This window comes from Echinops telfairi, unplaced genomic scaffold (genome assembly GCF_000313985.2).
Source record: "Echinops telfairi isolate 266 unplaced genomic scaffold, ASM31398v2 ScPeMD7_6;HRSCAF=24_1, whole genome shotgun sequence".
NCBI classification, from domain to species: domain Eukaryota; kingdom Metazoa; phylum Chordata; class Mammalia; order Afrosoricida; family Tenrecidae; genus Echinops; species Echinops telfairi.
In genome coordinates, this window is record NW_022103903.1 from 10,171,275 (window position 1) to 10,189,300 (window position 18,026).

Consider the following 18,026-nt stretch of genomic DNA (forward strand, 5'->3'; position numbering starts at 1 on the left):
TTTCCATATCAATCCATTCTGCTTCTCTCTGTGGCCCCCAGTCCAGACTCAGCATGACCTTCATTTACATCACGTAATGCCACTACACCATTGTTTCAATTTGTCAAACACCCAGTAACAAAGGGATACTCCGTTTCTTGAAAGAGTGTTTCTAATTGCAACTTTAACATGAATGAATCACATTAAAGCAGATTGTAAACTCAAAAGCTAGATTCTGATGCAGATTTTAGAACGTGAATGGGCACATTCTATTTATAAAATATATAATGAGTTCCCCATCAACTTATATTGTGCCAGTGAGTAGAATCTCTGTCTTGAAAATAGTTTGTTTTAAAATTAAATAAATTAATTCCTCAATTATTTGCAACCCAGTAGTTATCAATTTTTGAATGCTAGAGTGATTGTTACAATTTTTGCCAAAAGTAGAAAAGAAAATAATTTTAATAGACAAGATGAAGGAGAAATTTGGAGAAGATAGTAGGAAGAGGTAATTAACTTTCTTAAGAAGATTTTTTTCTTTTTTGCTTTTCAAATAAACAATGAGGGCCCAAATAACTGCTAGAACCTCAACTTGCTAACCTTCCGTTGTTTCTTAACTAGTAACGGTTTAGTATTGGTGGACTAGATCAGCTTTAGACTAAGTGAGAAGATTTTTCTAGTGACTAGTGTGCAGACTTTTAGAAAGGATGAATAATGCATAATTTGCAAAATAGTCAATGGCGGACTGGTTCAAATTGAAATTATAAAGGATGATGACAGCTCTCAGAATGTCTGCTTGGAAGTCTATTAGTTCAACAGCATCATTTAACATAAGAAAACAGAACCAATAAATGAAACCCTTTAAAGGTTACATGAAGTCAGAATATGAGAAATTACAACTCAGTCCCTTCCTTGTGTTAGTCATATGATCCTAGCAGGAGATGCCATGAAATTATGGAAACATACCCTCACCCGCTTTTGTGGATTTGATCTGTTCTTTGGATGGTGGCATGCCAGCGATAGCTGGGATTCTTTTCTAAGGGGAAGAAGCCTCTTACAAATCTTCCCTTTGTTCATCAGGAATCAGATATCAAGCTTTTCTTGGCCTATAGTGTCAAGGCATCCTTTATTCAGTTGTTATCAGAAATTATACACGTCAGACTCTACATTCAGAGAGGAGCTTTCTAATGGACTTGGCTCTTCAGTGAAGAATAAGGAAATGAGAAAAGACTTAATGCTTTCCTTCTCTTCTTAGTTGATAAAATTCAATTGGATAATTTGAATGAGTTCCAGTATAACACTCTTCCAAGAGAAATATCCAAAAGAAGTAAATAGCTTCCAAGGAAAGATAATGTAAATAAATAGTCCAAGTGAGTGATCCCAGGGGACCTTCCAGAATAATTGTCTTTCACAACTCAGAAGAAGCCAAAAATGAAATCCATTTTATAGATTTGGTAAGCTCTTTGTTCCATAAATTTGTGCAATGTACAGGCAAAATTATGTATGGCAAGTATTTGAATGAAAATGTGAAACATTTAATTAAATCAAATTCCTAAGAATTGAAGGTCACATCATGGGTAAGTGGGGGTACCTGAAGCTTAAATTCCACATTATGTTATTAATCATAGTAGAGCCTGCTTAAGAGGGACCAATATGAAGATTCAAGAGAGCATAGAGATTAAACACTTACAGGATGCACCAAGGAGGAAAAGAATGATGAATTCATATAGCCAAGGAGATTTTCAAAAGTGACCAGTGACGACTCCAGCTGAATTAGTAGGTGGCAGTATTTGAAACAGCGACACAATTTTAGACGATAGTGTCCTTTCAGTGAACACTGTATGCCACAAGATGGAGAGGGAGAGGTTGGGAAATTTGAGAAACATTTTTATCAAACTAAAATTTCAATATAACATTAACGTTTTATCATGACCCATCTCTGGACTTTGCACGGAAAATCCTTAAAATATCAGAAACTGCTACTTGAGTAATTCTAATCTATTTCTAACAGAATCTTAAAAGTAATTCAAATCTTACTTTATTTAGAGCCTAATGACTATGGCACATGGAATTCTCAAATATTCAATATGTGAACTATTTCTATGAATTGTGGCATCAGTCTCAATTCAAATAACATTTTGTCTTAATTTCCCTCCTTATAATTAATACTAGAATCAGGTATAAATCAAAGAGAAATGAATTGAATGCAGAGAAGACTTAAAGCAATGACTGATAAGCAAAGACTACAGCCTTTAGTATAGATTACACCTCAACAGTAAGAAATTAAAAAATATTTCCAACTGTGCCAATAAACATCACGTTAAATAAAGGAATTATTGAAGCTGTCAGACATTCCATTTTACGTAAACCAATGATCAATGTCCATGGAAACAGTAGTCAAGAAATCAAATAAAGTAACACATTAGGCAAATATACTGCCCCCCCAAAAGATGTCACTTTGAACATTGATTGCCTTGCCAAAGCCACAATATTTTGAATTGATTCATAAGCCTGAGAAAGATGGACACTGAATAAGGAAGACCAAAGAGGAATCCATGCATTTAAATTGCGGTGTTAGCAAACAATATTGAATATACTATGGACTGCTTCAAGAATGAATAAGTTGTCCAGGGAGAAGCGCAGCCACAATGTGATTTAGAAGCAACGATGGACAGATTCTGTCTCACATGTTTTGGACACAGTATCAGGAAGAACTAGTCCCTGGAAAAGGAAACTAGATTTGGCAAAGTAGAGAGTTAGGAGGGAAAAAAAGGGAAATCCCTCAAGCGCTGCATCGGAACAGTGGCTATTACCAATGGGCTCATCTATAGCAAAGACTTTGAGACAGATGCAGGACTGTTATGTTCTTTTGTGCATGGGATCCCTAAGAGTCCCAACTTACTTGACAGGGCGTAACAGCAACAACAATAAAAACACGTTAAAACAGTATACAGAAAAGATATTACCTTTTTGAGTTGATAATAGTGAGTGCTATTAACCAGAAACAGTCATTGACAAAGGCTTTGTGATATGTCAAGTACCTGGCCAAACACTACCCCTTCAAATTCCCTCCAGGAGATAGAAAAAAAGAAAAACCACTTAAAACAATAGCTTGTAACATTGCCATGATGACTAATTACAAACAAGAAAAATAAATCACTGGCACTCACATTGACACTCAAAAAATGGGATTTGTTTTCTAGTAATTCCTTCTAAATTCTGGTTCCATTTATCAAACTTGGATGGACTATAAAGAATTATACTTCAGGAAAACTTTCTTCAGACTGGAAATTTATGAAAACTTTCTTCTTACTCAAATTTCCAAACACGCTGTGGGAGAAATCAAAGGAATAAAATTTCCTCCCTTTAGTCAGGTCATTAAAAAAAAATTCCTTCTTAAGCTATACATTCAAAACGAAGTGACATATCACTGAATTAAACATTCACTGAGATTTAATGTAAAAACAATACTGTATTGGCTTGGCTATGGTGCTACTTTTATAAAAATGAGAAAATATCAAACACTAGAAAGCACATTTGGAGCATATCACAGACATCTTGACAATCAGCATTTTTAAACATTTTGCCAGTGCTTCTCTGAAAGCGAGTTCTTTAAACAGAACTTAATCAATTTAAAAATATTTTTAAAATCCCTCTAAAATACCTCATCAATGCTAATTCAAGCTTTCAGCATTTCTACAAAAATAGATGCACATAAAGCTACAAAATTGTATTCCTGAAAGAATCAACATTTTCTTTTGAGTTTTTTCCTGACAAAAAAATGAACTAAAAAAAAATTTTACAGAGGCAAGAAAAAAGAGAGAGAGTTGCACAGTTGTAAAGGCTCAGATGGGGTGGGAGGGTCGGGGGGCGCATCAAAAAATGCTTTTCTTCAATTCCTGCGATGTACTCAGCTTTCATAGGAAAGCACTCAAAACAGAAGTCAGCTGGCTAACATGTCCCCTCCTCCTTCCAGGTCTATTTTGTCTCCTTGCAGAATGGAAAGTCCTGGCAGCCTCTTTTCCCAGTGTCCTTGGGGCTCAGTTGCAAGCTGGCCTGCTAATACCATGGCATTTCTTTGCCCTTGTCTTGGTGCTGTAGACCTAGAAAAGGTGACGAGAAAAACAAAAATCATTGATACATGCATCACTTAAAACTGGGCCTAGCCTGCAGTGCATTTGTGATGTTATAGAAGCCAAAAAGGAATCTAGGCATGTGTGGAATCTGATCGAAAGAGTATGATTCTCTAAGGAAATTGTTTGAATTCATAACTTTCAAAAAGCTAATGCATGCAGTGTGTGACTAAAGGTCCCAGCTAGAGCAATGCTGGAATCGGCCCGACACGTGGGTATTTATGTAGTACAAGTCTTTGCTCTGGGTTTTACCTTCTTGGAGGAAGATTAAATAATGGATTAAATGGGTTGTTTTTAAGTGAAACTTTGTGGTTGTTGTTATTTCTAATTTATAAGGGAACTTAAAATAAGGGACAAATGAGAAAAAAACCGAATCTTTGCGGCATTTAGGCAGCACTTTATTAACAAGGGAGGAAGAGTAGGCTTTCTACTCCCCCAAAGAGTTATCATCTTAGCCGCTCACAGGGGTTTCCTACTTGGCCCTATAAGGTCGCGATGGGTTGGAATGGCCTCGGTGACAGGGGGGTTATTAATGTTCTCATCAACCACCCGCAGGCTAGTTGGGGACTCTTCCACTCACTTCCTGCCATCCGGTTGATTCCGACTCTTAGTGACCTTGCTAAGAGTTTCCTGCAACTCTTCACATGACTAGAAAGAGGGCTAAATAACTCCTACCCAACACCAAACTCACTGCCCTAAGTGAATGCGGATTCAAAGAAACCCCAAGTGGGTTTCCGAAGCTGTCAGCGTGTTTGGGAGTAGAAAGCCCCGTCTCACTCCCGCGGAGCTGCTGGAGGTTCAAACTGCCCAACCACTAACCACTCTTCAAAATAACTCCTTAGAAAATTTAAAATATATTGGACCCTGGGAATGGTATCAATTATAGGCAAGAATTTAACCTGGTTAAAAATTCAGTTGAATATTATTAGTAAAATAGACACCATCAGTTGATAGCTAATAGTGAAACCTTAGGCCAATTTATTTATGTAGTTATCAATTGTGATTACATCTTTGAGAAAGCATTTAAGATGAATTACATTAAATTCATGCTTCATGGCTAGGGGTGGGGGAGTTAATGACGTTTTTAAAAGGAACCAAAAAGAAAAATAATTTAAACTTGCATTAATTCCAAAATAAAGCTAAAACAATTTACTCAAATTTTATTAAAGAGGGACAACACATTATGTGACTCCGATCTGGGTCTAACACTGTCAATGCACTAATTTCTGACGGGCAATCTGTATAGAACGTTAACTTTACACCCACACAATATCACTTTCTTTTGTTTGCTTTTCAATTATTTGTTTAATCTGAGGCACAATTATTTGAGAGTGAAGGTTGGGAGTAACAGTTACTTTTTCAGTTTAAGGCAAAACACAAAACATGAAAGCTAAGTCTTTAAAGAAAGGGGTAGAATGGCAGTGTGATTGTTACTATGTAGTTACTGTGCTCTCATGGCTACTTGCTTTTTTTATTAAAAGATCATTTTGTTGGGGGCCTGTACAACTCTTATAACTATCCATACATCAATTTTATCAAGCACATTTGTACATATGTTGCCATCATTATTTTCTAAACATTTACTTTCTATTAAACCCTTGGTATCAGCTCCTCCCCCCCCTCCCCCGCCCCGGCCCTCCCATGATCCCTTGGTAAATTATAAATTATTATTATTTTCATATCTTATACAACTGCTGTCTCCCTTCTTCCACGGTTTCTGTTATACACCCTGGGGGCATGGTGCGGGGGTGGTATGTGTATATCACAGGGATCAGGAGCCTTAATCTAAAGTTGTCTCGACCAAATTGGATATTTAGAAATTGGATATTTAGACAAACCAGTACGGTTTATAAATTTGCATTATTCCCAAGATAGCTGCAATGATTACATTTCTTACTCCTTGACTGGTTAAAGAATTTCATGAAACATGGTTGTGATTGCTATGAAAGCGAGACACAATGATTGTCAACAGGAGCTCTTAAGACGGCCTGTAACGCAGGGCATTGTGCTTGGTGAAACAGAGGCAGAAAAAAGCAGGAGGACTCGCACTGACAAGGACTGGCCCAGAGGCTCCAACAAGCACAACGACAATTGGGGAGGATGTGGCACCAGCCGGTTCTCTTCTATTGTACATAAATAAGGCCTCTATCATTCAGAGCTGCTAGGTGGCACCTAACAATGAGAATGCCAACATTCAGATTTCAGGCAAGAGGGAGAATTCGATTTTAAAAAAATAAAGAAGCACCTTATGGAACTACAAGTCACGATCTTTGAACTCTAACGTGTATGCAGTGAAAAAGTACGACAATCTCTGAGTTCCAAAAGACTAGCTCCATTTTCTTCTCTCAAGTGTAAGACTTAGATGCTGAGTCAACATTTTTTTCATTCCCCCTTTCAAAAGAAGACAAGGAGAAATGAAAGGATGAAGAAATAAAATGACCCAGGATAATCAATCCAATCTAACTTCGCTTTATTCATGTTCAAAAAATTCTGTGGTTAGAATAATTTGCCATCTGACAGTCTCTACTGAGTGATTCTCATAATCAAAACCACCTTTACTGACAATCTGCTGAATGCATAATTTTTTTTATTATCAAAAGTCTCCTCTTTTGGATGACTCAGTCTTTCCACACTTGAGGACTGCATCAATTTACAGAATGTCAGCACTGCGAGTCATGAATACTGTTGTAATCATCAAGTGGTTTGAGTGCCTTATCCCCCCTCACTCTTATGAGATGCAAGTCCATCAGTCCACGGCTTACTTCAATTCCTCCCAACACTATTACCACTCATACATAAAGGCCACTGCCAGTTTGTCTTGCAAAATCCTTCCAAGTCATGGTACCTTTCCTCTGTGGATATGTATTGCATTGCTGAGCTGGCCCTGAAGATGCCAACCAGAAAAACAGAAGTCATTCTTTCATTCTAATTCAGTTTTTTCCCCTTCCCTATCCTCCAACATGCCAATGCAAACCTAAAAGATTAATTCATCTGTGGTCTGACATTTATTAAATATCTAATGTGATCCTGGTAGTTTAGCATCTTTCTTAGTGATGGGTCATATATCAGGTCATATATCATATATCATATTTGTAACTCCAAAACATGCAAAGGTAAATGATAACAAAATAAGCAACCATACACCTCACAAAAGGCCCCACTATTAAGGTGCAACTAAAAATCAGCTGTATAATTTTCTAGTACACCGTTGGTGAGGATGAAGGTCATTTTGTTTTTCCCAGTGAGAAGTCAGGTAAGTAATATCGTTAATCCATGATAGTTATATGGTTAATATATATTGAAGATTTCTCAAAAGTTGCTTATCAGAACTCAGAATTCTCTGTTACATATTTTCCTCCCATTCAGACATTTTTTGTGCCTTATCTCCAACCTATCTAAAATTAATTCATAGCTTATCCTAAAGTAGCCCTATAAACTGTCTAACCTCACCACTGTCAGCTTTTTTATATTAGACTTTCAATTCTAGCTTTATCATTTAGCCTTTGATAGTTTAAATGAAAGTAAACATAAAAATCAATTACTAACATTTTCTTAGGGCTTTGATCCTCCGAATACTATGCCATGCATCTTAACATGAAATAATTTGTTTAAAGTTTTCAACTATGCTCTAGTTTAGATACGATGGCAATATTCTTTTAACAGCTGAGGTAATTAATACTAAGACATGCAACTATTACATGGTAAAAACCACTACCTCTCATCAAACCACCCTATATAGGGTTTCCCACACTGTAAATCACTGAAAGAGCAGGTGGTAAGTGCTTCTCCAACAAAAAATGTAGCTGGTGGGTTTGAACTTCCCACCTTGAAGTTAGCTGGCAGAACTAGGATTTAAATGAGATGGTTCAATTACAGTCAGCAGCGTGAAACAAAATGTGTATGAATTGTTGAATGAAACGTTGATTTGCTCTGTAAACCTTTATCCATTTCACTATAAACAGTTTCTAGAAGTAAAACTTTAAAAAATAATAAAAGATAAAATGGGATGGTCCAATAACTGTCAATGGTCTTAGCCCCACATGCATACTGCTTTGTATATGGTCTATATTGACTATAATTCCACAATTCCCAGATCAAATACCTTTTATCAAAATTAAATCAAGAAAATTACTAGATTTTACATATGCTTTTTTGCGCTGTCCACAAAAAGACAATTTGCCTGATCTGACATCAAGATTACCAGAATAGTTCTCTTATTGCTCTTTCAAACAACCTAAAACAATGCTTTACTCTGAATTGAGTAAATAATTACATAACCATTTGATATACTTCCAATTAAGACTATTTCATTTGTGTGATAGACTAAGATCTCACCTCCATCAAGGTGATTCTGAATCATGGAGACCCTATATGACAAGGTAGAACTTGTCTGTGGGGGTTCTATTTCTGTAAATAGAAGTGGAGTTTCTATTCCTGTAAGTAGAAGTATTTACAGGAGTAGAAATAATCCTCTTTTGCCCTTGGCACAGCTAGTGGCTTTGACCTGCAGACCTTGAGGATAGCAGTCCATTGCATAACGACTATCCCACCAGGTACTCTTGCTGGGCCAAAGGGCAGATTAACATCTTTAAAAGCATGTTCCTCTACCATGAGCATCCTTCCTAGTCCAGTATGAACACAAAACAGTAGGCCCAGGTGGGCCTTCAGACAGTTGTCAGAAATGGAGCAGAGGACAAAGGCAATGCTATTGTCCTCAGACATAGAGATTCAGAAACGAGAAAAGTCTATCATGACTCTTGTTGACATCAGTTCCTTCCAACACCACTGCGACTCCACTGCCTAAAAAGAAAGAAAGCAAGCAAGCCAAGGATGTTTGCATACACAAAATTACTTAGGATAATCCGGATCTGGTCAAGAAAGAGGATCATAGCACAATTTTAGCATTAAATTAAAGAATCTGATTACAGGAAGAAAACAAACATTTCTCACACTCCAATTTTCTAGCTAAGTTGTTAGGAGACAATATCTTACTGAATTCTCTCCCAGACAAAAGGCAATGGAAATAAGCTAGTAGACATTACAACAGGATAGAGCTACCATTACAACCCTGGATAATTCTCCCGCCAAGGCATAGGTCAGAATTTCTAACCGACCAGCCACCCTGTGAAGAAAGATATGACAGTGTGCTTCTTTCAAGATTATACCTTTGGAAACCCCATAGGGTAATTGTACACTCTCCTATAGTGTGGCTGTGAGTCAGAATGGGCTTTACGGCAGTGAGGTTGGGTTTAGTTTCCCTTAACACCTGCATGTCTTATTAAAAAAAAATCCCTGAACTCCCATGCATAACTCCAGAAGGACACAAAAATTAGACCAGAGAGAGTTCTCATTAGTTTTCCAATATGTTGTATGGGATCTGTAATGTTTTTACCTCACTGAGGAAGAAACAGAATCATGCTAGTTGATCATCTCAGGGGGTTCCAATCACTACGAATTTTAACAGCATTGACCAAGGTAGTGCCTACAGAAGCTTTGGTTGCCATTATGTGAGATGGCATATGAAGAATGATATGACAAAATAATAATTTAGAAATTATCAAGGGTTCATGAGGGAGGGGGAGGGGGGTGAGAGGAGAAAAATGAGGACCTGATGCCAGCGGCTTAATTGGAGAGCAAATGTTTTCAGAATGATGAGGGCAATGAATGTACAAATGTGGTTTACACAATTGATGTATGGATGGATGGTGATAAGAGTTGTATGAGCCCATAATAAAATGATCAAAATAAATAAATAGATAATTTTTTGTACAAAAAAAGAATGCTATGAGAAATTGATTGGGGTAGCAGCTATATTTAGGAGCTAGGGCTGGAATACAAATAAAAGACAAAATATAAAAGCATACAACCAACACCTATTTGACAACTTACATGATGTAATAGTCTTAAGATACAGCGAAATCACAGAGCAAAGAGGCAAGGGGAAAATCAGTCCTAGGGTAAGAAAAGAATCTCAGAAATTTCCTCTCTCAATGGAACTTTGTTTTCAATCTGAAGCTTTGGGAAAAGCTTCAAGTTAGACCAAAATTGATGAGGTTAAGAATTTTTCAAAATATAAAAAATAATATATTGGGTTATGGAAAAAGTTACATTCCTGTATTCATGTGTTTTGGGGGTTAACTGATTGTTCTTGTCCAACCAGAGAGTGCAAACATTTGATATATTCAGCTGGTAACCAAAAGATTGGGAGTGGGAATCCACCATGATAGAAAGGCCTGGCAATCAACTTCAGTAAAATAAATCATAAACAAACATCAGGCGCTGAAGGCCCTAACATGCACAGTGATAGCGTAGTGGAGTTTGTGTGCAGCTGCTAACTTGAAGGCTGACCGCTAGAACCCACCAGCTGCTGGGGCGAAGCAAGATAAGGCTTTCTGCTCCCATAGAGAGTCAGACCCTCTCTGGGTTAGAAGTGACTCAGTGGTAAGGAGTTTGGTTTTCAATCTGCTACTCTGGCCTACATGGAGCTGTCATTACCCAGAGTCATTACCCATGAAGGGCAGCGGGTATGATTGTGAGACTCATATTTACTATAAAAAACACATCCAACTTCTAAGGAAGCATAGTAACTTGAAAGCACCATTGGCCCTTCATGGTTCTTTAAGTTAGTTGAATATGCTTCCAATTAATTTTATTGCTGGAAATAAAAAGAGGTAATATGGTAACTATAAAGTGGAAATATGCTGTTGATAAAAGTAAAAGAGAGATATGATACTTAAATATATACTTTGTAACCTAAAAGTAAGGAGTGTGCTTAAGTGAATTAATATAAACTTTTCATGGATTTTAAATGTTTAAAAATAATTCAGTATCATACGTGCTATAAGGCATTAAGAAGCTGGTGGCATACCCCTAAATCTAAATATCTCTATTTTGAGTAAGTGGGTTCATACATGACATCTTTATTAAATTAAGAGTGAAGAAGTGGTACCCCTTAGTTCTCAGAGTGGCATCTTTGTTCTTTAACACTTGAAGGCCATTTGTGGCGCATTTGCTCAATTCAATGCATCCTTTGACTTCTTAACAGCTGCCTCCATGTGCATTGATTGGGGGTCAAATAAAATGAAATTCCTGACAACTTCTTCTACTTTCCATTTATTATTATGTTAAATGATAATGTTGTTGATCCAGTTCTGAGAATTTGCTTTTCTGATGTTGAGATGAAATCAACAATGAAGACTGTGATATTTGATCTTCCTCGATGCTTCCAGTTTTCTTCGCTTGACTTCTGCATATCACAGGTTGCTAATGAGCCTTTCACAATCCTGCCGCCACATCCCTCTTTGTCTTCTCAAATGGTTTACCCAGCAGAGAGATGGAATACGTTTAGTTCAAGTATACAACCCTGACATACACTGTTACCGTTTTTAAACATTCCGTATCCCTTTGCACTTTTTGAAACTCTGCCCCTTGGTCTATGTACAGGTGTTGCTTGAGCACAATGAAATATCCTGAAATCACTCTGCCTCTCAGAGTTATCTAAAGTTTGTTATGATCCAAATAGTTGGATTCATTTGTATAGGCAATAAAACACTAGTAAACATCCTTTTGGCACCCTCTGCGTTCAAGTCTAAGCCATCTGATGTCAGTAATGACAGCCCTGTTCCTCATCCTGTTCTGAATCTAGCTTGAATTTCTGATAGCTTAGTGCTCATGTACTGCTGCCCCAGTTTCAACATTCTCTTTAAAAAGCTGTATGGCTTGCGATAGTGATTAAAATCGTGTGTTAATGCCCTCATCTTGTTGGTTCACCTTTCTTTCTTCGGGGCAGATATGGATCTTTCTCAATTGGTTGGCCAGGTAGCTTTATTCCAAATTTCTTGGCACAGGTAAGTGAGTGCCTCAAATGATGTGTACGTTTGTTGAAACATTTCTACGGGTATGCTGTAAACTCTTGGAACCTGGCTTTTTCCCAATACCTTCAGAGCAGCTTGGATTTCCTCCTTCAATCCCACCAATTTTATTCACTATTTATAATGTGTTGTAACATCTTTATTTCACAATGCTGCTATTTCCGTGTGTGTGGAGCTATATTCACAATATTGTTTCTACAGTATACCATAAGTTAGCTAGTTCTCTATAAATGTACATCACGTGCAGACACACACACGTCCACACTGGTGTGAAGGGCAAAGCTGACTTCCTAGGAATAGAATACTGAATCAAATAAAATCAAATGCACCTTTAAATAACTGGCTAATTTCACTAAGACAGCTTGCTCTGGTATAAATATTCATAATATTTAGATAGATTATTATTATTATATAAGTATATATAATTACTTCAATTATTTTTCTGGATAACAGCAATACAGAACAGAGTTTTATGTGATGGTAAAATCTGCATATTTATTTTGGCCATTGGAAAAAGCAACACTACTTCCTCATTGTTTCACTGTTTTTAAAATATTAAATTAACACTTTTCTTAAGTATTGCAAAAACTAACACTCTGGTGACTTGACATAAGTACTTACATGTTGGACAATACGTTTTTAAAGTCATTTCCAATAACAAGATGCATTCTTTTTCAATTAAACCAATGATAAAATGTGTAATGACACTTGAGTTACAATTATCATCTTACCATTAAAACCTTTGTGTACTGGAATAATTGCCTAAGATTCCTAGTCAAGAACGTGTAAGAGCTTATTAGCAAAAGGAGATTTCCCCGAGTAGAGAGCTGCTTTATGGAGGCACATTTAGAATACACTTAAACTTTCCATACAGTATGAATGTCAGAAACGATGAAGTGAAAACTGCCTGAACTTGTACAAATGTCTTTAAATTCAGATGAAACAAGGGGTAGAAATGTAAACCTACCTAACCTGACTTTCCATTGTATGCTATCATTTACTCTGTTATTGGAAGGAGCCAGCACCTGCACACCCCAGGCAAACACTGCAGGTGACAAGCAGATCAGCACCCAGGTGTTTCCCACTGTTCTTGTTTTCCCAGGCCTGAACAACTACCCACTGTGGCCTGCCTGCTCTCTGAGAACCTTCTTTGCTCCCAAACCACTCTTTATGAACAGCATCCAGCCTCTGCCTTGTGGCAACATCCGCCCCTCCGACGTGTGCACCTCAAAATACCCGCTAGAAGGTAAATTGGCAAGCACTTTAAGCATCAGGATATTGAGTTACAAATCTAAACCAGCCCTTTTAAAACGGCACTTGTGGGCAAATATGAAATATAAATCACAGAGGTGGGCAGTTTCTCATCAGAGCAGCTGTTTAATGTGCTCAAAATTTGAATGTCAATGTGATAGATACCATCTTAGGTGAGACCAGCAGGGGACCAGTGTACGCAAACTGGAATTTCAACACTGATTACCAATTCTGTGGCCTCAATTTCAAAAGCAGATATAAAGAAACTTTGAAGAAAGAATCAAAGAATAAGGGAAAGGGGGAGTGGAGACGAGGGAAATGGAATACCGTCTGTAATTTCTTCTACAGACTTTCCTCAAGAACTGGAGAGGAGCAAGAGAAAAAAATTCTTGGATCACTTAATTGTAACTGAAACCACAAGTTATAGTACTCTCAAGAGGTCCTAACGATCCCGACATCTGTTGGGTAACAAATGCAGCCAAACATGCATCTTTAAAGAGGTTTCTAGGTTGTGCAGTGACAGCTTTACAATCTAGAAAATAGCAGGGCTTTGAACTGGTTTAAACAGGTTCAGTCATGGCTGATACATTGAAACCAAACAGACTTAAATTTGTAAAATGTGGGTGGACCAGCATGATAACCAGAATGGGGGAGACTGTGAGTCAAAGTTCTAGAATGGGAGATGCAGAAAACTCACACGCAGCCTACTGGGGAGACTGGTTTATTGCCCGGATAGCAACATGGTTGGCTGCCATCTTCAGCAGAGCATCGCTTCCCCAACTCTGCCAGTTAAGAGTTTTGATTGCTATGAGGGAGAATTTTCTCTGTGGGAGCTTACATTTCTATCAGAGTGTCCACCCATAAACTTTTGTATTCCCGTTATCTCTCAGGAAAACACACACATTTTACAAATTTGGGTCCATTCCAGAACTCTTTCAAAGCCCTAAACAATACATAGTCCAAGCATTGAATAGTCCAAGAAAGAATGTGTATTTATTGTTTACCCATAAGACATACACTAGGCCAACACAAACACAGAAAACGTAATGCCTGCGAGTATGAGTGATTGATTACTCTTAGATTTTGATACTTTCTTTAAAACGGAAAAAAAATACTAATTGATTTTTAGTGATCACTTGGCTTACATAATCTCCTCACTAAAGCAAAACATATTGAAAATATTCAGTAACAGTGAGACATATCGCATCCACAATGAATCCCATGTTGCCTTCTGTAGTGTTTACCTCACTTGCATGTGACATGAGCACACCTGGGTCTTTGGTAATTTTCAGAACAGACACTTCAATATTATAAACAAACCAAAAGTCGCCACCATTGTGTCAATTTGGGCTCAAACAGACCTTACAGCAGAGAGGGACTCCCTTTGGGTTTCTGGCACGGACATGTTCGAGGGAGTAGCTGGCCGCATCTTTCAACAAATGCAGACCTAAATCGGGCTTCAGTGATTCTGAAGATCTGGGGGTCAACTGCTACTATTCCATTGAAGTAGTCTTGCTATTTTATTACCAAACAGTATTAATGACTCATTTATGGCAATAAGACAATTAGAAAAATAACCTGAAAATATCAGGTTGTAGGTCATTAGTTTGTTTCAAGATTATTTTTGGTCATCCTTTTGTCAAAGGATCCAAAGCACATTGAACAGAGAGAACTATTTAGGACACCTTATATTGTTTTAAAAAAAAAGAACAATAAAAGACGAGTTTGCAACCTGACGGGCCAAAAAATATAGAATCCGCAAATCCCATAACACATGTAGAATTTTTTAATCTGATATTTGTAGCCTATTGAAAGCTAAAATTATCTGGGGCCACTTTCTACAACAGAGGATTTCTCCCCCAGAGTCACACCAGAATGACCTCAGTGATATTTTCATTCTCTGCACCTTTTGTGAGGACGTGGCCCAATTGCAAGAAGTCCACCACTCCTGACCACAGAGAGTGGAGGGCAGCTTCGTAAGTCAAAATCAAACACTGAAGGTATTTCCTAACCTTTCTAGCGGTTTCCAAGAAAATAATTCAGAAGGTAAGAGGGGCTACACAATTGATAAAGTGAAGAATGGAGTCTTCCACAAAATTAATACTGGAATAAAAATATGATGCTTTTAGTTTATAGTATTTAAATATAGTCATGCATTGATTGATTGGTATGAATATAATCATATGCATACTTCAAATGATAGATTCAGCATATAATTTTTCCTTTTGATCTATGTGTAAAATGGTGTAAAAAATTCTGTAAGTACATACATGTCTTGGGTTGTGCCTCTTTTCTTAGTTACTTCGCATTCCACAGGGCAGGGCATTCTACATGGGGAAAGCTAAGCAAAATCTCTCAAAGGCATCTATCCCGGTAACGCTTCAAATTCTTATCACCTTTACATGTTATCTGTTTTTCTCAGATTGTATGTCCAATCAATCCAAAGGCACCCAGTTGCCATTATGTGATGATTCTAGCAAAACAACACTATCATGAAATCTATTTCTGCAGCTTGAACATGTACACATATTATATTCTACTGAACCTCAGGAACAGAAGAGAAACAATCTAGGAATCGTTATGAAAGAGACTGAAACAAAGTTTGCATCTCAATTACGTGTGCTGCCTCACACCACCATAGTGAAGGGCTTTTGCCATCTGAGGGCTACTTCCCGGTACAGTCTAATGAGAGTTGGAGTTCTGGATCCTGCGGCACTATTTGGAAAGTGCTCCCATGGTGTCGGCTCTTTGAAATCCCCCTATTGTGTCAGAGCGCAGAGTGGAACTTTCACTTTGCATTTAAAGAAGGGAAACTGAGAAGGTATGGGTCTTGCTCAAGATAACACAGCCAATACATGGTGACAAATTTCCGAAAGTCTGTTTTTCAGTCCTCTCCTTTGGCCTTACACATTTCCTTCTATCTATCACCCATTGCTCCCAAGTTGATGCCATCTCATGGACACACACTCTGGCATGTGTCAGAGTATGAGTGTCTTTCATAGGGCTTCCAGTAGCTGTAGTCTTATGAGTCAATTGTCAGCTCTTTCTTCCACAGGGTGGATGGTTCAATCTGAACCACCAACTTTTTAATTAGTTGTTGCGTGTCAAGAGTTTGTACCACCGGGTTCCCTAAACTGAACATTTCTCTGAGCCTCTAAATGGGGACAATGACTAATAAAATCTCTCAACTGTTTTTTTTTTATTTTCTCTTTCCTACACACATTTTGTATATTGATATACTAGATACACACACATACACATAGACATAGGAATTCTTCTTTTCTTCTTTGAGCCTCCTCCTCTCCTTCAATTCATATTTAGGTGTCTCAATTCCTAAAGTAGTTCTCAGGGCTACAAACCAGTTTTCCCTGTATTCCTGAAGTTATGTGTACTTTCACTCACATGTGGAAGCGCATGTATAGAATTTTTGCCCTCACATTTAGGAAAGTGTATATGTGTGTGTGTGTGTGTGTGTGTGTGTGTGTGTGTGTGAATATATATATCCAGGAAAGTTTTAAATCAGATAGATAGATAGATAAATATCCAGGAAAGTTTTAAATCAGATAGATAGATAGATAGATAGATAGATAGATAGATAGATAGACAGACAGACAGATAGACAGATAGATAGATAGATATCCAGGAAAGTTTTAAATTATATATATATATGAAAGTTTTAAATCATATATATAAAGTTTTAAATCATATAGATATGATTTATATATATATTTAAATCATATCTATATGATTTAAAACTTTTAAATCATATATATATGATTATGAGTATTCTATTTTTAATGTATTACCAGTTTACTTTTTAATAAGGCTACAATTTGCACAATTTCTACCAGCACTGTATAAGACTAACATTTTCCTTTACCCAAGATGTCTTTGTTGCAATTGTTGTTCTGTGGAGCCGCTTCTAACTCTTGGCGGCCCCATGGGTGCAGTGCAGCAGTGCCGTAGTTTTTAAGGCTGTGACTTTAGAAATAGATTGCAGGCCTCTCTCCTGAGGTGCTTCTGGGTGGGTGTGAACTGCAGCTACTAATCCAAGTGCATGGCTATTTATACCGAGGGAGTCAGGGCTTAAATGTGTACATCCACACAACTATTTGCATCTCTATTCAAATGCATTCTACTACGTTCAAAATTCTCTCAGGAGCCTCATGCACCCAGCCTACCTATCAGGCGAGAGGGTGATCAGAGTGTGATCCGGACCACAGAGTTCTTCTTCGTGGGACTCTGTGACATCATGGCACTATTCTAGGAAATTAGGTGGGGGAAAAAGCATGGGCCCAGTCTCCTCATGGCTGTGGGACGATGGGAGCACCCCATTCATGTCCTGTAGAATCCACACATGGATACATGGAGCTAACAGTGGTGCTCTGAGGTGTGCCCCTCCCCTCTCATTCATCTCCAGTTACTCTTCACACAGAGCTCACTCTTTGGATGGGATCTCCTGGTATGTTGCATACGTCTCAGGATTGTTTGTTCTCCTTCTGGTTATAAAACTGCCATTGCAAACATGTGTCCTATGCAACTAATGTCATATTAGAGTTAGCAATATGTGTTAATATTTCTTTCATTTTTTAACCCAGTATAAAATAATCTTAAGATTTAACCTCCAAAACATAAAGTTTTTTAGAAAGGCAGAAAGTGTGAAGCAATCAAGTGTTGACTATTGGACTATTGTTACCAAATAATAAACTTAAAATTTGTTCAGTCCATGAGAACTATGTTTTTTAGCTCACAAATGTTCTGCCTAGTATCTTCAGTCCTTTAAAAAAAATCT

General features: G+C 37.5%; 1 protein-coding gene across 1 annotated transcript in view; it reads right to left on the reverse strand.

The window, feature by feature from the left end:
• Positions 1-3,849: 3,849 nt before the first annotated feature.
• Positions 3,850-18,026, reverse strand: part of VGLL3 (vestigial like family member 3) — a 70,039-nt gene continuing 55,862 nt past the window's right edge. The window contains exon 4 of the mRNA XM_045286270.1: positions 3,850-4,082. Coding sequence (XP_045142205.1) covers positions 4,039-4,082 — 44 coding nt within the window. The 3' untranslated portion in view covers positions 3,850-4,038. The remainder of the gene's footprint in view (positions 4,083-18,026) is intronic.